Source organism: Coregonus clupeaformis, chromosome 11, assembly GCF_020615455.1.
Source record: "Coregonus clupeaformis isolate EN_2021a chromosome 11, ASM2061545v1, whole genome shotgun sequence".
Classification (NCBI taxonomy): domain Eukaryota; kingdom Metazoa; phylum Chordata; class Actinopteri; order Salmoniformes; family Salmonidae; genus Coregonus; species Coregonus clupeaformis.
The window spans coordinates 12,769,802-12,789,031 of NC_059202.1; the positions used below are offsets into that span (position 1 = coordinate 12,769,802).

Here is a 19,230-nt window from a genome sequence, read left to right on the forward strand (position 1 = left end):
GTTGCCTTGGCCGTGTGTTTTGGGTCATTGTCATGCTGGAATACCCATCCACAAACCATTTTCAATGCCCTGGCTGAGGGAAGGAGGTTCTCACCCAAGATTTGACGGTACATGGCCCCGTCCATCGTCCCTTTGATGCGGTGAAGTTGTCCTATCCCCTTAGCAGAAAAACACCCCCAAAGCATAATGTTTCCACCTCCATGTTTGACGGTGGGGATGGTGTTCTTGGGGTCATAGGCAGCATTCCTCCTCCTCCAAACACAGCAAGTTGAGTTGATGCCAAAAAATTTGGTCTCATCTGACCACAACACTTTCACCCAGTTTTCCTCTGAATCATTCAGATGTTCATTGGCAAACTTCAGACGGGCCTGTATATGTGCTTTCTTGAGCAGGGGGGCCTTGCGGGCGCTGCAGGATTTCAGTCCTTCATGGCGTAGTGTGTTACCAATTGTTTTCTTGGTGACCATGGTCCCAGCTGCCTTGAGATCATTGACAAGATCCTCCTGTGTAGTTCTGGGCTGATTCCTCACCGTTCTCATGATCATTGCAACTCCACGAGGTGAGATCTTTCATGGAGCCCCAGGCTGAGGGAGATTGACAGGTCTTTGTGTTTCTTCCATTTGCGAATAATCGCACCAACTGTTGTCACCTTCTCACCAAGCTGCTTGGCGATGGTCTTGTAGCCCATTCCAGCCTTGTGTAGGTCTACAATCTTGTCCCTGACATCCTTGGAGAGCTCTTTGGCCATGGTGGAGAGTTTGGAATCTGATTGATTGGGTTGCTTCTGTGGACAGGTGTCTTTTATACAGGTAACAAGCTGAGATTAGGAGCACTTCCTTTAAGAGTGTGCTCCTAATCTCAGCTCGTTACCTGTATAAATGACACCTTGGAGCCAGAAATCTTTCTGATTGAGAAGGTGTCAAATACTTATTTCCCTCATTAAAATGCAAATCAATTTATAACATTTTTGACATGCGTTTTCTGGATTTTTTTGTTGTTATTCTGTCTCTCACTGTTCAAATAGACCTACCATTAAAATTATAGACTGATCATTTCTTTGTCAGTGGGCAAACGTACAAAATCAGCAGGGGATCAAATACTTTTTTCCCCTCACTGCATGTCATGCAATAAAATGCAAATTAATTATTTAAAAATCATACAATGTGATTTTCTGGATTTTTGTTTTAGATTCCGTCTCTCACATTTGAAGTGTACCTATGATAAAAATTACAGACCTCTACATGCTTTGTAAGTAGTAAAACCTGCAAAATCGGCAGTGTATCAAATACTTGTTCTCCCCACTGTATCTGTGACCAACAGATGCATATCTGTATTCCCAGTCATGAAATCCATAGATTAGGGCCTAATGAATATTTCAATTGACTGATTTCCTTATATGAACTGTAATCTTTTCAATTGTTGCATGTTGCGTTTATATTTTTGTTCAGTGTATTTACAATCTGTAAAGAGCATTTCCCCTTGAGGGACAAACATGATCAACTCTCTAGAAGTAGAGAAAGCAGTTCTTAAACTCAAGTCAGTAAATTAAAATCCTCATTGTTAATTCCCTGAATGAAAAGGCATGGTGTGAGAGTATCAATGAGACACATTGCTGCATACAGACACCCTTCAGTTTAATTCAATACAAACAACTTCAGGGGATGACGAGTGAACAACCATCTCAGTCTCAAGAAATACATAAACAGTGAACAAAATAAATAATGAAAACGTCAAGTGAGTTACATTAATCATTTCAATTGTTCTATTCCAGACAATATTAAACTACTTCACATAGGCACCACAATACTTCTGTGTAAAAACAAGGTTAAGGAATACAGAACAGACCCTTCATTAATCCTCAATGAGCATTAAATTAACATATTTCAATATTTTACTAAATTAAATAACAAATATATCTTAATGTGGTTTACTTACAGTAATACAACATAGAAGTTAACAATTTCAAACTGGGGATTAAATGTAAGTACTTCAAAACTATTACTGAATATTAAATTAGAGTATTTCAAATATATTACTGTGATGTACAATAGACAAATCAGGATCTCATGGAGAGGTTGAATCCATACCCTGGCCTTTAGCATGTAGGGAGAGAAAGAGTGAGGAAGAAAAAATGAAAGAGGGAACAAGACAAAACGGGACAGAGAGAATGACACATATAAAGAGCAAGCAGGCTCAGTCGAATACTCACCAACTGAAATTGAAGTCAGTGACAAATGTTTTTAAAACCATTGTTGATGCCTATTACATGCGGGTGTTTGTATGTCTGGGCCAGATCTACATGGGTGCGCCCCGGCTGGAAGGGATAGGCCCACAGGATGGTGTTCCAGGACGGACCAAACCTCTCTATACCTCCACACAGGTAACTCTCCTCCTCACGGCTGAAGTTCCTCCTCTCCCTCTGTGGATGGAAAGAAAGAAAGAAAGAAAGAAAGAAAGAAAGAAAGAAAGAAAGAACGAAAGAAAGAGAGAGAGAAGACAAGAGAGAGGACATGAGACAAAACAATCTGCCATCATCCTCCTTTCCTTGGTTTTGTAACTGCTCTGCAATAGAGAGGGGACCATCACACACACAGACCTCTTGGGTAACATTCCCCTACTGAACTGAGAAGGAGACACCATCATACACACACACACACACTGGCATAGTTGTCTCTGTTGTCACATTGCCTGGTTACTTGAACACTAGCTGTTCTATACGGTCAGTCCATCCACTATAGATTAACCTCCATTCAATACACTTCTACAGAGACAGCGGTGGACACACACTCTCTCTCTCTCTCCCTCCTTACAGTCAGAGAGTGTTTTCCCATGAACAGAGTCTCCTGCTGATCATCAATGGCACCATGATCTGTTCTCCTGTCTGTGTGTGTCAACGAGAGAGAGAACATTAGTGTGTGTGTGTATGTGTGTGTGTGTGTAAGAGAGAGAAAGAGTGAGAGAGTAAGCAAAGAACTGATGTGTCACGCCTCATTGTGAGCAGAGACCAACCGCTCTCAGAGCGTGTTGAGCTAAACACGGAGACAATCTAATAAAGAGAAAATACAATCTCTCCCTCCTTTCTATTCTTCATTGGAGTGACATTACGTCATCCGTCACGCCTAATACAGCTGCCTGCTACCAGAACAATAGAACACAGAGGAGAGATTCACTGGCCAGACAGGGAGAGAGAGAATAAAAGGAGAGATGGAGAGAGGGGCAGAGGGGGGGGGTAGAAGGGACAGATCAAGCTGGTGGAAGAACAGAGAAAAGCAAGAGAGAAAGACATGAGAGGGCGACACGAGAGGGCGACAGACAGTCTGGATGGAGAAAGCGAAAGAAACGGAGGGACAGACGGAGAAAGAGAATGTAGTATTTCAGACAAAAAAGTGTGGAGGAGGAGGAAGCATGTGTTCAAAAAGAGAGGGCAAGAGTAAATCTGAATGAAGAGTGAAACAACACACACAGAAGACTAGAAGTGGACACTACTACACGACATTGGAGGGGGGGGAGAAGCTTAACAGCGCTATAACAGAGTTTAAACTAGCTAGCGTTGTACAGCTGTAGAGCTCAGTAACAGAGTGATGACTAGCTAGGAGCTAGTGTTGGACAACTAAGGCCGCCCTGGTCTGTGCTGTGCTGTGAGAACATTGGCAGTGGTTCAACATTCCTCTGTGCTGCCAGGAATACACTGGACACCAGGAATCCCACGAGAAACACACACACAACCACAAATACGCGCGCACACAGGCAAGCGTATACACACAGACATTCATGTCGCATATTGGTTATAACCTCATAGCAGCCCGTCACCACCGTCTAAACTTATACCATAACTCAACTATCTATAACTTATACCATAACTCAACTAATCCCATAACTCAACTCTCTCTAACGCATCAACTTATCCCATAACTCAACTATCTCTAACGCATCAACTTATCCCATAACTCAATAATCTATAACTCATCTCCAGTCATCAACTTATGCCATAACTCAATAACTATCCAATCTCCAACACCCATTTCAAATTTAATTTAGCACAAATCTCAGCCTCTTTCTAACCCCATTCAGTATCCTGAGCACAAGACTGACCCTAACCTCTGACCTCTTGCAGTGATCAATTGACATACCCCCAACCATACCAGTGTAATTGTTGCACAACACCATAATACATTATTATATAACCCAGACAGCTAGGAGGCAGTGCTGCATACATGATCAGAACAACCTCCAGAAGTAGCATTTAAACACACTTCCCTGCACTTCCATCCCAAAATAAATTGAAACTAAACATACAGTATCACATTTCAACAATAGCTTCATTTCCTTACCTTCAGAGGGCCGAGGCTTCTTCAAGGGAGTGAGACTAACGTCTGAGAGAGAGAGACAGAGACAGACACACACAGAGTAAGACAGAGGGAGTCAGATGATACATTAGAAACAATAAGGCTCTCATTATGAGCTGGGTTAAATTAAGGCTAAAGTGCTAAGAGTTGTAATGTGCTGTAATGTGTTGTTATGGTGTCTGAACATACTGTACCTCCGCTCTCCTGCCCCCTGCTGGTCACAGAGGAGAAGCTCCTCATCAGACCACCTCTACACACAGGAGTCAGGGTGATATCTCCACATGGACCACGCTTCTTTAGGGGGGTGAGACTCACATCTGACAGAGAAAGGAGGGGGGAGAGAGACAGAGAGGGAGGAGAAAAGAGGAGAAGGTGATAGAGACTAATATAATATGTTGTTTTCCAACCCCAAGACAGAGGATGGAATAGTTTTGGTGAGTTGGTGAATCTTACGGTTGTGGTCATTGTTGTGTTGTCCTTTGTGGGTTGAGTAGCTCTTCAGCAGGGGTCCTTTACGGATAGGAGTCAGACTGGCCTCTGTTACAACCTGACACACATCACGTCTCAGATCGTATCGGTGTGTGTGTGTGTTCAGCACTTCAGGATTCTTACCTCTGCTGTGATCCCAGATGCTCTGAGTCCCACCCTCTCTCGGTCCCAGAGTGTGTGAGTCTCGCTGCATCTCTCTCTGGTTAGTCGTGTTTGCGTATCTCCTCCTGCGTATTTCTCGGAAGCACTTTGTGTAGCTGTGTGTGGCCTGCTGCAGCACCATGTGCAGGTCACAGCTGTGAGGACAGGACCTCTGGAGGACAGGGAACGACCGGCTGGTCACCTCACTGAACCGCAACACACAGCCTAGGGAGATGGAAACAGCTGGGTTAACAAACACACACACACACACACGCACAATATACTGTATACACACACACACCTGAGCACCTATAGGTGGGTTTATTTGTGGTGGCTGGAGTCTCCAGTATCTTACTGATCTCACTGTCCAGCAGCTCAGAACACACAGACAGGGCATCTAAGAAAGGACGGAAGGGGGGTGGGGAGTGGGGAGGGGGGAGAGGCAAGAACTGTGTTACTGTTGGGATTTGGTAAGAGACTGTTCAACTTTTTTTCAGAGCTGTAGATAAAGCGATAAAGATAGTTTTGCATTGTCACTTTATCCCATTGACATTTTGTACCTTCATCGTCCAACAGTTTCTTCTGCCTGCTCAATCCTGGCTTGCCTGGAGCTGGGCACTTGAACACTTGGCTAAACCCCAAACCACGAGGGAGAGAAGAACCGGTATACACAGAATTCCACTTCATTTCTTACATAGAATTAACATGAAACACTTCACAAGAATCATGTTTCAGTAAATATAGCATTTGCATATTGTGCAGAGTACCGACCTGTGTGTGTGTGTCTGGGAGTGTCCCTCTAGCGGCCTGGAGGAAGAGGAGGAGGTGACGAATGTTCCCGTCCCCAGACATACATAACACCTCTCATCCTCTCCACCACTGGGCTGCCCCGGGACACCAGTCTGCCCTCTCCTCCCAGGGTGCTTGTCTCGGCGGTTCTCGGTCTGTGTGTTTACATGCGTGTGTGACGCTGTGGTTTTGTTGGTGTAGAGAGGATAAGTGTTTCTCTTAGCTGCCAAGCCCCTATCCCTTTCCTTTGCTCTGTGTGTGTTTCCTAGTGTGTGCACGTGCAGCGTGGTGTGTCTTTCCTCTTCTGCCTGTATGTTTCTGTATGCCTTAGTGTGTGTGTTTGCTGCCCTGTCGCTCTCCCTCTCTTGATGTGTGAGAGAGTGTGTGTGCGTCCTCTTCTCTCCCTCTCGCACTCTGCTGCTGTGGCCGGGTTTCTGCGGCTCCTCACTGGCTTGGAATATCTGTCTCCTTACATGCTCCTGGTCAAAACAACCACAACTTTTGACACTTAACTTACTCCATAACGCCAAGAGAGTCAGTGGGCTTAGAGACTAGTAGTGTGTGTGTGTGTGTGTGTGTGTGTGCGCAAAATAAATCAGCCCTGTCCAGAAACAGCATATCAAACGGCACGGTGGAGCTACCATATTGCTTTTATACCTATCCAATCCTTTCAGATTAACACGAAGTGCCTAGAGGGTTGGGGTAGGGGTCTGGACTGAACAATTGTGTGGTGAGTGGACTGGAGCTTTGTTAGACCCTCACCATTAGGTCCTGCCCTCTGTTTGTGGGTTGATTCTCATCTCTGTCTCTCTGGTCTCGCTTCACTCTCTCTCCATCTCTACCCCTCCTCACTAAGACAGGCAGGACAGGGGTCTCTCTCTCGCCATCCATCGCCCTCTCCTCTCCTTTCTCTCCTCCTCTTCCATATCTTCTCTCTTGGCCACTCCTCTCTCCTCTTTCTCCTCTCCTCTCCTGGTATGGTAAAGAGGTGTGGTGAGGGGTTGGGGGTGGGGGGAGAGGTAGGGGTGAGAGTAGCTCCTTCCTCCCCAATCCTGCAGGGTTCTGTTGGTCTGAGGGGTTTGGTTTGTCCTCCTGCCACTCTTCCTCAGCTCCCTGGGCAACAACCCCAACACCACACACCTGTGAAATAGAAGGAAGATTTGTGTGTCTATATAAAAGCTTGGCGTTTGAAGAGTGTGGATGAGTGAGTGAGTGTATATGCCTGTGTGTGGAGGAAAAGACTGATGTTTGCAGTGCCTTTGTAAAGATTGCTGTGTGTGTGTTTAGTACACCTGAGCCTGTTGTCTCTCCAGCTGGTTGATCCTGTGCAGCATGTCTCGTGCTGACCTCCAGTACCCCTCCATGTCCACAGGGGGCTCCACCTCCCCAGTCTGACCCTGGGACTCCCCCTGGACCACACCACGCAGAGACACAGCTGGGAGGAGAGAAGGATGAGAGGAGAGACGGTGCTATGGACATCATCAAATGGCTAGACTCACTTCCACAGACTCACTGACCTTTGAACACAGGCCTTTGTGTGTGTGTGTGTGTACTCACTAGCCTGTTTGCAGGTCTGCAGTATGAAGGTAGCAGCCTTCCTGAGCTCTTCGCTGGTAGACTCAGTCAGTAGAGTGATGATGAGGGACAGACCTCCACACTGTAACAACTGGGACTGGTGCTCCTCTATGGGGGTGGTGGGGGCATTCAAATACAGTAGTTGTTATTCCAGTTATTACTGTGCTGTTATCATTGATGTGATAAATTCATGTTTGCTTTGGCATTGTAAGATAGTGTTATCGTCATTATTTGTTTCCAATAAATCTGTGTTCGTTACCAGAGGCCTCAGTGCAGTGTCCCAGGGTGAGTATGGCAATTAGCCTGCCTTGGGGCTCCAGGTTGGGGCTGGACAGCAGGGAGATGAGCTGGGGAACCAAACCATAACCTGCTAGACCTGACGCCAACACAGCTAGGCGCAGAGGAGAGAATGGACTGGTTACCTGAGGAGAGCTGGTTTACATGGCTGTATGAGTGTGAATGGGTGAGTGAGTTCTATACAAGTGCCTAGGCCTATGGCAGGGGTCGGCAACATGCAGCCCGCGGGCCAAAATCGGCCTGTGAGTGATTTTTTTTTAGCCCCCCAAAGTTTCTAGTAAAAACAAATATATATATTTTTTTGTGTTTTGGGCAAAACAACGACTGTAAAATGACCAGGAATTCAGCAGAAAATGAGTAATTTAGGAAATCTGTTCCCAAGCACACCCACGAATAGAAAAAGAGACGTGATCGTGTCTCAATGTAATCAAGGTATGAAAATTGTTATTTCAAATACCATCTCCTTTTGGGTTTAGTTGTGGTTAATTTGCAGTATACAAATTCTTATAATTATGTTCCGGCCCCCCAACCATCTGCTCCGACAACAATCGGCCTGCCGATGAATCTAGTTGCCTTGGGGGTAGGGGAGAGGGGAGTGAGTCACTCACGGTTGTCAGTGATGCAGGCTGACAGGGTCTTGGTCATGATGACAGACAGCTGACAGGCCAATGGGCTGTGGGAGGCATGAGAGGCTAAGCGAATCAGAGTGAGGGTCAGAGTTTCGAGCCCGCTAACTGAGGAAAAACTCTCCTGAGCACAATCTGATAGAGAGAGAGAGAGGGTTCCAGAGGGAGAGATGGATAGTGAGAGACACAGAGAAAGGAGTGAAAGACAAGATGAGAGTTCAATAGATAAAACTGTTCTCTCCACTGTAGTATCTACAGACTAATGGCATTCATCCATCCTTCCTTCCTTCCTTGACACGAGCGAGAGAGAGAGAGAGAGAGACCTTCATTTGAACAGTTAGTGAAAGGTTGTCTAAACCAAAACACTCCAGGACACTGTAACTTCTACAGACTGAAGGTCACTACACTTATAAAACTAGTCGGATTACAATTACAAACCATCCATTGGAAGAGCAACCTAGGTATTCTGTGTGTGACAGACAACTTAAGAAAATCTGTGAAAAAGGCTAACAGACCATTTCAAATCACATGATATGGATACATATGTAAGTAACAGGCTCTAAACATTAGTGTCAGTGTATCATCCCTGTTTTACTCACGGTTGTTGGCGACCGTCATGGCTATGAAGGAGCAGATGGGCTGAACCATCTCTGTGCGGGGGTGAGAGAGCTGCTGCAGCCAGGCCTTGACCAGGGGGAAGGCTGACACACAGATACGCTGGCTCTCCTCTAGGGAAAGAAAGGGTTAAGACATGAAAGACGAAAAGCTTTTCTTCTTCCTTCGACCTCCCTTCTATTCTCTCTCTCTAAAACATTAAACTACTGCAAGATACACACATGCATGCGTAACCACAGTTGTTTATTTTATGTACAGCTGCATAGAACACTGTACAAGGACACAAACATACACAGAGACACAGGTGTTACCATTCTGGGGGTTGTTGACACAGCCACAGAGAGCACTGGACACAGAGGTCCAGAGTTGGAACAGCTGAGTGATGTTAGCAGGTTTCACTGTGGCCTCGCCAGAGAGAGGGAAACTAGTCCTTGGGGAGAGAGACATCAATAAACCTGAACTGGAATTGGTGTTGTCCTGTATAGTTTCAATACTACACTGCTCAAAAAAATAAAGGGAACACTTAAACAACACAATGTAACTCCAAGTCAATCACACTTCTGTGAAATCAAACTGTCCACTTAGGAAGCAACACTGATTGACAATAAATTTCACATGCTGTTGTGCAAATGGAATAGACAACACGTGGAATTTATAGGCAATTAGCAAGACACCCCCAATAAAGGACTGGTTTTGCAGGGGGTGACCACAGACCACTTCTCAGTTCCTATGCTTCCTGGCTGATGTTTTGGTCACTTTTGAATGCTGGCGGTGCTTTCACTCTAGTGGTAGCATGAGACGGAGTCTACAACCCACACAAGTGGCTCAGGTAGTGCAGCTCATCCAGGATGGCACATCAATGCGAAGCTGTGGCAAGAAGGTTTGCTGTGTCTGTCAGCGTAGTGTCCAGAGCATGGAGGCGCTACCAGGAGACAGGCCAGTACATCAGGAGACGTGGAGGAGGCCGTAGGAGGGCAACAACCCAGCAGCAGGACTGCTACCTCCGCCTTTGTGCAAGGAGGAGCAGGAGGAGCACTGCCAGAGCTCTGCAAAATGCCCTCCAGCAGGCCACAAATGTGCATGTGTCTGCTCAAATGGTCAGAAACAGACTCCATGAGGGTGGTATGAGGGCCCGACGTCCACAGGTGGGGGTTGTGCTTACAGCCCAACACCGTGCAGGACGTTTGGCATTTGCCAGAGAACACCAAGATTGGCAAATTCGCCACTGGCGCCCTGTGCTCTTCACAGATGAAAGCAGGTTCACACTGAGCACGTGACAGACGTGACAGAGTCTGGAGACGCCCGTGGAGAACGTTCTGCTGCCTGCAACATCCTCCAGCATGACCGGTTTGGCGGTGGGTCAGTCATGGTGTGGGGTGGCATTTCTTTGGGGGGCCGCACAGCCCTCCATGTGCTCGCCAGAGGTAGCCTGACTGCCATTAGGTACCGAGATGAGATCCTCAGACCCCTTGTGAGACCATATGCTGGTGCGGTTGGCCCTGGGTTCCTCCTAATGCAAGACAATGCTAGACCTCATGTGGCTGGAGTGTGTCAGCAGTTCCTGCAAGAGGAAGGCATTGATGCTATGGACTGGCCCGCCCGCTCCCAGACCTGAATCCAATTGAGCACATCTGGGACATCATGTCTCGCTCCATCCACCAACGCCACGTTGCACCACAGACTGTCCAGGAGTTGGCGGATGCTTTAGTCCAGGTCTGGGAGGAGATCCCTCAGGAGACCATCCGCCACCTCATCAGGAGCATGCCCAGGTGTTGTAGGGAGGTCATACAGGCACGTGGAGGCCACACACACTACTGAGCCTCATTTTGACTTGTTTTAAGGACATTACATCAAAGTTGGATCAGCCTGTAGTGTGGTTTTCCACTTTAATTTTGAGGGCGACTCCAAATCCAGACCTCCATGGGTTGATACATTTGATTTCCATTGATAATTTTTGTGTGATTTTGTTGTCAGCACATTCAACTATGTAAAGAAAAAAGTATTTAATAAGATTATTTCATTCATTCAGATCTAGGATGTGTTATTTTAGTGTTCCCTTTATTTTTTTGAGCAGTGTATTTTGTATCTACTGCTCACCTCTTGACCATCCAGGTCTTTTGTAAAAGTAAATTAGTTCTCAATTTGGAAACAGTTCTGCCTGAAAACCAGTGGTGCTTTTCAGTGTTTACCTGAACAAGTCCAGCAGGATGTCCAGACAGCCCGACGTCTGAGCAAAAATCTGTCCAGACCCTAAAGCAGCACACACACAATTAATCACATTTTATGTACAATATACAGGTGCAGCTCAATAAATTAGAATATTGTGGAAAAGTTAAGTAATTTCAATAATTCAATTGACGAAGTGAAACTCATATATATTGTGGATTAATTACACAAAAAGTGAAATAGTTCAAGCCTGTATTTTGTTTTAATCTCGATGATTACGGCTTACAGCTCATGAAAACCACAAATTCAGTATCTTAGAAAATTTGAATATGACATAAGACCAGTGAAAAAATGAAATGTAATACAGACATGTCGGCCTTCTGAAAAGTATGTTCTTGTACATGCTGTCAGTTCTTGGTTGGGGCTCCTTTTGCATGAATCACTGCATCTATGCAGCGTGGCATGGAGTCGATCAGCCTGTGTGCTCGTCTGCATTGTTGGGTCTTGTCTCTCTCATCTTCCTCTTGACAATACCCCATAAATTCTCTATGGGGTTCAGATCAGGCGAGTTTGCTGGCCAATCAAGCACAGTAATCCCATGGTCATTGAACCAGGTATTGGTACCTTTGGCAGTGTGGGCAGGTGCCAAGTCCTGCTGGAAAATGAAATCAGCATCTCCATAAAGCTTGTCAGCAGAAGGAAGCATGAAGTGCTCTAACATTTCCTGGTAGATGGCGGAGTTGACTTTGGACTTGATGAAACACAGTGGACCAACACCAGAAGATGACATGGCTCCCCAAATCATCACTGACTGTAGAAACTTCACACTGGACTTCAAGCAACTTGGATTATGTGCCTCTCCACTATTCCTCCAGACTCTGGGACCTTGATTGCGAAATGAAATGCAAAATGTACTTTCATCTGAAAAGAGGACTTTGGACCACTGAGCGACAGACCAGTTATTTTTCTCCTTAGCCCAGGTAAGACGCTTCTGACATTGCCTCTGGTTCAGGAGTGGCTTGACACGAGGAATGCGACAGTTGTAGCCCATTTCCTGGATACGTCTGTGCGTGGTGGCTCTTGATGCACTGACTCCTGCCTCAGTCCACTTCTTGTGAAGCTCCCCCACATTTTTGAATGGCCTTTGCTTGACAATCCTCTCAAGGCTCTGGTTATCCCTGTTGCTTGTGCACCTTTTCTTACCACACTTCTTCCTTCCACTCGACTTTCCATGAATATGCTTGGATACAGCACTCTGTGAACAGCCAGCTTCTTTAGCAATGATCTTTTGAGGCTTTCCCTCCTTGTTGAGGGTGTTGATGACTGTCATCTGCACAACTGTCAAGTCAGCAGTCTTCCCCATGATTGTGAAGCCTACTGAACTGGACTGAGAGACCATTTAAAGGCTCAGGAAACCTTTGCAGGTGTTTTGAGTTAGTTAGCTGATTAGAGTGTGACACCTTGAGTCTACAATATTGAACTTTTTCACAATATTCTGAATTTGGGGTTTTCATGAGCTGTAAGCCGTAATCATTAAGATTAAAACAAATACAACCTTGAACTATTTCACTTTTGTGTAATTAATCCACGATATACGAGTTTCACTTTGTCAATTGAATTATTGAAATTACTTAACTTTTCCACAATATTCTAATTTATTGAGCTGCACCTGTATAGTGCTTTTCACATAAGCATCACAAAGTGCCTCACAATAACGTGGCTTAGACCCCAAAGATCAAGCAGCAGCACAGTGGCAAGGAAAAACTCCCTTGAAAGGGGGGGGGGGTCCATCCTCCTCTGGCTGTACCAGCTAAAACAACTGCCTGTCATGACAATCATTCCCTGTCCAAATCAATTCTCAACCCCAGCAGGACCAAAGAAACTCAGTCAGTTTTTCCTGTCTGCGCTTACTGTTGTTGGCGACGAGGACAGAGATCAGGTAGACAGCTACTCTCCTCTGGGTCAGTGGACTGTCCTGCTGCATCAGACACTCTGTCAGATCACTGAATGTTTCCCTCCTACACAGGGCCTGCTTACAGCAGACTAAACACACAGCTTGTTTACAATACACGTACAGCGTCAGAGTCAGAGAGAACCTGCTTAAAGTACACTACCAGCACACACACACACACCATTGGCCTCTGCCAGCGTTCCCAGTATGAAGAGAGCAGTCTCCCTGACCTCTGAGTGAGCACTGGATTTGGAGAGGTTGTACACAAACACCACCCCTCCCATCTCTCTGAAGAAGTCCACATTCTCCTCTGATAGAGAGAGAGCAAGAGAAAATCAGTGCCATTGCATAACTGTTAGATTTGTCAATTTGTCTATCTTTAGGGGATTTGCTGTGTGTGTGTGTGAGAGAGAGACCTCTCTGTTGACAGATAGAGTAGATGGTGAGAAGAGCTTGTTTCTGTGAATCAGGACATTTCATCTGGTACTTCAGACACTCCAGCAACAAACTCAGATCGGTCTTGGTGGCTGTAAAGTAAAAATAAACTCATGGAGATACAGACAAACCCAACAAATAAACAAAAACCGTCCAGTACTGTCGTGTAACTTATAGAAGTCCATCAAATATGAACAATACTCACCATTATGTTTGCTTATGCTGGAAACATCCATTTCCATCTTCAATAGATTGACGAGCTGCCAGGGTAGGAAATTGATATGCTTCATGAAATAAGGATGCTAGCTAGCAAGAACTGATGTTGTTACCAAATATACTCATCTGTGCAGTTACCGTAACAGCTAGCTAGCATGAAATCAGTCACAGATAGCAGGCGTTGTCACCCAGCTAACTCACCTCATGAGCGACCGCACTGAAATCACTTATCTAACGTTAGCTAGCTAGCTACTTACCAATTCATCATTACACTTCATTAATTCAAATCAAACTATACACTTTTACATTGTCATTTGCTGGACAGTAAACATATTTTAAGGTGCTGTTGTGTTACTGGATGGTTGAAAAGACAGTGGATGGAGGATTATAAAAAATTGCCGCTACGATGCCATCGTTTCTGATTGGCTTGATTTGTAGGTGAAGACCGGACGAAGCCAGGTAGCTAATTAGCTAACAACGCCCGTGTTAAAACCTAGTCAATGGTTAAAAATGTGCTAAATACCACGCACAGAGACATAGATACGAAGGAAGTTTGAGACGCTGCACCGTTTCCTGCGAGAAGAATAGGCAGGATTACCGCGCGGAGGACATGAGTCGAGCAGTTAGGGAGAGAACCAACTAGGACGAGCAGAGAGTGAAGCCGGCATCTCTGTCAACTAAACTAGGAGCAGGGTCGTCCCTAGTTACCAGAGCCACAAAGTCATAATGTGAAACGCTAATTTACAAGCCCTTAACCAACAATGCATTTTTACGAAAAATAAGTGTTAAGTAAAAAATACAAAAATAATTAAAGAGCAGCAGTAGTGAGGCTGTATACAGGGGTTACCGGTACAGTCAATGTGTGGAGGCGTTATGGCAGTCCGTAGGAGTAGGTAGCCAAATGGGTGAAAAATGATAGCATGTGGCAGTTCCAATGTAAAAGAGAAGGGCAGAATACTAGTATTTGTGACTGCCTTCAGCTGTGCTTGTGGCGAAGCGAGAGAGCACTGAACTTTTCGGATGGGTTATCCAAGAAAAGGATAAGAAAATTGAGAGCTAGGTAGCGATGCCAGAGTCCCCTGGTGTGAACCAGGAGTATGGTGGAAGTAATTTTAGACAAAGATTCGGTTGGAGAGCCTCGTAAATGGCGTCCCTTTTGAAAGTTCGGTTGTCCTGTAGGAGCTTATGTGCTGAATACATCACGGTGTTACAGGTGTCAAACTTATGGGCATGTGGCAGCAAGTGTGTAGGAGGGAGGTTCCAATGTGTGAGAAGTGTGCAGAAGGTCATGAGACAAAGGAATGTGTAGCATTGGGGAAAGTAGTGGTATGTGCTAATTGTAGGGGTGCCCATGGGGCTGGGGATCAGAAATGTCTCATGCGAGAGAGGCAGGTTGAGGTTTCCAGGGTAAGAGTAGAGCAGAAGTTGTCATGCTGAGGCAGTGAAGAAAGTAGAGGAAGATGGGTAAAGGGGGAGGAGTGGTGAGAGTAGTAGATCAGTACCAGTACAGAGGGATAGGCCAACAAGTGATATATGTTTCAGTAAGATTGGATTTTTAGCATTTATAGCAATGGTTATTAATTGTACTGCAGGGATGGAACCTAAGTCGAAGAACATTGAGGTTGTGGTGGCAGCTGCAGAGAGGTGTTTGGGTGTGTGAGACTTGACATCAGAAGAGTTACAGGGTGTGTTAAGTGGTGTTGTTCCATCCTTTCAGGTTGAGGTCATGATGCAGGAATAAATAGATTTAAATAGTGGAGTAGGGTGGTGTTAATTTAATTACTTTTTTTGAATGATAGGGTATTTCTTTATTTTATTGTAATTTTATTTTTCAAGCAAAATATAAGGGAGTTGTACTCCAGTCTAGAAGGTGGCGGTAATGCAACATATTGGATGCCAACCGCCGTTAAACCTCATCGAAGAAGAAGAAGTCAATGTGGGGGGGGCACAGGTTAGTCGAGGTAATTGAGGTAATATGTGCATGTAGGTAGAGTTAAAGTGACTGTGCATAGATAATAAACAGAGAGTGCCAGCAACGTAAAAGAGGAGTATATACATTTTTACGATAGCCAATGTTGACTTTGTGGCTGAGGTAACTAGTGGAAACCTAGGATCAGGGAGGTGGAAGTTGGATAATGATGCTGCTTTCCTGCAAAGCTTCAGGACCATGAAGGAGAGAGCCGGGGAGAAACTATTAGGACACCGCTGACGCTTAAACCGACTAGCTAAAACCTACCTACCTTAACCTTAACCAAATCCTTAACTCTGACCCTAACCCTAGCCTCGTTGCGAACCAGGCGTGACAACATTGTGATTTTGGAGGTATGGCAACGCGAGACTACCCAAACCCTAACCTAATTTTTATAAATTCTGAAATGAAATATCGATTTGGGCGTCAGGTGTGTGTCCTTATAGCCTTTTCCAGAGAGCCGATGTTCTTCCTCAGGACCCCCAGCTGCTCTCAGGTGCGCGGTTTGGAGACCGGGGCAAAATTAGTTTTATATTGGATATTCGGTTCTCTCGCCATAGCTATTGTATTGAACCAAGCATGCCATGACTATGAAAATGATATATGCTGAATCAGGTGAGGATGGGAGATGCTTCCAGCTGCAGCCCTGCAGCAGCCTGTGGCTAAAACTAGCCTATCACTAAAACTAGCCTGCAGGCCGGTCCAGGCCGTTCTGCTGCTCTAGAGGAGACCAAAAAATTGCTGCCCCTGCAAAACTAGAATAGTCCCAGTAAGCAAAATGACATTGAAAATATGTCTAAAATATGTATTTTCCAGACATTTAAGTTTGGTTCAATTTAGGTTTTGAATGAAAGGTGAAAATACGTATTTTCAGGGTGTTTAAAATACATACATTTCTGACGTTGAAAAGGCGTTTTTGGCTTGAATTTGGCTTGACTTCTATCACATCGCTTCAAGAGAAATACATAATTGACAGAAACCTCCTCCAGTGGCTAGCTAGCTAGCTAAAATTGTCCCTTTCCTAAATTAGCCATAGATGGAGATAGGGATTTGGACTTGTGGTTTTACTTAATTCTCCGTACTGGCCAATGATTATAACCACAATTCTGATCCAACCGTGATCCAACCATTGTGCCCCAGGACTGAGAGGATGAAAGTTCAATATGTAGCTACAGTTGAAGTCGGAAGTTTACATACACCTTAGCCAAATACATTTAAACTCAGTTTTTCACAATTCCTGACATTTAATCCTAGTAAAAATTACCTGTTTTAGGTCAGTTAGGATCACCACTTTATTTTAAGAATGTGAAAAGTCAGAATAATAGTAGAGAGAATGATTTATTTCAGCTTTTATTTATTTCATCACATTCCCAGTGGGTCAGAAGTTTACATACACTCAATTAGTATTTGGTAGCATTGCCTTTAAATTGTTTAACTTGGGTCAAACGTTTCGGGTAGCCTTCCACAAGCTTCCCACAATAAGTTGGGTGAATTTTGGCCCATTCCTCCTGACAGAGCTGGTGTAACTGAGTCAGGTTTGTAGGCCTCCTTGCTCGCACACGCTTTTTCAGTTCTGCCCACAAATGTTCTATAGGACTGAGGTCAGGGCTTTGTGATGGCCACTCCAATACCTTGACTTTGTTGTCCTTAAGCCATTTTGCCACAACTTTGGAAGTATGCTTGGGGTCATTGTCCATTTGGAAGACCCATTTGCGACCAAGCTTTAACTTCCTGACTGATGTCTTGAGATGTTGCTTCAATATATCCACATAATCTTCCTTCCTCATGATGCCATCTAATTTGTGAAGTGCACCAGACCCTCCTGCAGCAAAGCACACCCACAGCATGATGCTGCCACCCCCGTGCTTCACGGTTGGGATGGTGTTCTTCGGCTTGCAAGCATTCCCCCTTTTCCTCCAAACATAACGATGGTCATAATGGCCAAACAGTTCTATTTTTGTTTCATCAGACCAGAGGACATTTCTCCAAAAAGTACGATCTTTGTCCCCATGTGCAGTTGAGACACAAGCCTACCAGACGAGCTAAACCACTTCTATGCTCGCTTCGAGGCAAGCAACACTGAAGCATGCATGAGAGCACCAGCTGTTCCGGATGACTATGTGATCACGCTCTCCGTAGCCGATGTGAGTAAGACTTTTAAGCAGGTCAACATTCACAAGGCCGCAGGGCCAGACAGATTACCAGGACGTGTACTCCGAGCATGTGCTGACCAACTGGCAAGTGTCTTCACTGACATTTTCAACATGTCCCTGACTGAGTCTGTAATACCAACATGTTTCAAGCAGACCACCATAGTCCCTGTGCCCAAGGACTCTAAGATAACCTGCCTAAATGACTACCGACCCGTAGCACTGACGTCTGTAGCCATGAAGTGCTTTGAAAGGCTGGTCATGGCTCACATCAACAGCATTATCCCAGAAACCCTAGACCCACTCCAATTTGCATACCGCCCCAACAGATCCACAGATGATGCAATCTCTATTGCACTCCACACTGCCCTTTCCCACCTGGACAAGAGGAACACCTACGTGAGAATGCTATTCATTGACTACAGCTCAGCATTCAACACCATAGTGCCCTCTAAGCTCATCACTAAGCTAAGGATCCTGGGACTAAACACCTCCCTCTGCAACTGGATCCTGGACTTCCTGACGGGCCGCCCCAGGTGGTAAGGGTAGGTAACAACACATCTGCCACACTGATCCTCAACACGGGGGCCCCTCAGGGGTGCGTGCTCAGTCCCCTCCTGTACTCTCTGTTCACCCATGACTGCATGGCCAGGCACGACTCCAACACCATCATTAAGTTTGCTGACGACACAACAGTGGTAGGCCTGATCACCGACAACGATGAGACAGCCTATAGGGAGGAGGTCAGAGACCTGGCCGTGTGGTGCCAGGACAACAACCTCTCCCTCAACGTGACCAAGACAAAGGAGATGATTGTGGACTACAGGAAAAAAAAGAGGACTGAGCACGCCCCCATTCTCATCGACGGGGCTGTAGTGGAACAGGTTGAGAGCTTCAAGTTCCTTGGTGTCCACATCACCAACGAACTATCATGGTCCAAACACACCAAGACAGTCGTGAAGAGGGCACGACAAAGCCTATTCCCCCTCAGGAGACTGAAAAGATTTGGCATGGTTCCTCAGATCCTCAAAAAATTGTACAGCTGCACCATCGAGAGCATCCTGACTGGTTGCATCACCGCCTGGTATGGCAACTGCTTGGCCTCCGACCGCAAGGCACTACAGAGGGTAGTGCGTACGGCCCAGTACATCACTGGGGCCAAGCTTCCTGCCATCCAGGACCTCTATACCAGGCGGTGTCAGAGGAAGGCCCTCAAAATTGTCAAAGACTCCAGCCACCCTAGTCATAGACTGTTCTCTCTGCTACCGCACGGCAAGCTGCACCGGAGTGCCAAGTCTAGGTCCAAAAGACTTCTCAACAGCTTCTACCCCCAAGCCATAAGACTCCTGAACAGCTAATCATGGCTACCCGGACTATTTGCACTGCCCCCCCACCCCATCCTTTTTACGCTGCTGCTACTCTGTTAATTATTTATGCATAGTCACTTTAACTCTACCCACATGTA

At 45.6% G+C, this 19,230-nt stretch overlaps 1 protein-coding gene across 5 annotated transcripts; it reads right to left on the reverse strand.

The window, feature by feature from the left end:
- Positions 1-1,613: 1,613 nt before the first annotated feature.
- terb1 (telomere repeat binding bouquet formation protein 1) lies at positions 1,614-14,323 on the reverse strand. 5 transcript variants are annotated; one of them, XM_045223453.1, is made up of 23 exons: positions 14,177-14,323; positions 13,636-13,690; positions 13,412-13,522; positions 13,177-13,305; positions 12,956-13,087; positions 11,068-11,128; positions 9,190-9,308; positions 8,863-8,991; positions 8,246-8,398; positions 7,600-7,731; positions 7,323-7,448; positions 7,058-7,200; positions 6,528-6,905; positions 5,748-6,244; positions 5,537-5,607; positions 5,278-5,373; positions 4,959-5,201; positions 4,800-4,856; positions 4,541-4,663; positions 4,332-4,373; positions 2,811-2,881; positions 2,210-2,419; positions 1,614-2,093 (listed from the first exon to the last, which is right to left on the reverse strand). In XM_045223453.1, exons 2-22 carry the CDS (start codon positions 13,670-13,672, stop codon positions 2,225-2,227), a joined length of 3,045 nt encoding a protein of 1,014 aa, XP_045079388.1. In that variant the 5' UTR covers positions 13,673-13,690; positions 14,177-14,323; the 3' UTR covers positions 1,614-2,093; positions 2,210-2,224. The 5 variants fall into 5 exon arrangements, with proteins under 5 accessions (XP_045079388.1, XP_041745769.2, XP_045079387.1 ...); XM_041889835.2 differs by lacking the exon at positions 14,177-14,323 and adding an exon at positions 13,904-14,169 and having other exon boundaries at positions 5,748-5,920; XM_045223452.1 differs by lacking the exon at positions 14,177-14,323 and adding an exon at positions 13,904-14,169.
- Positions 14,324-19,230: the final 4,907 nt, after the last annotated feature.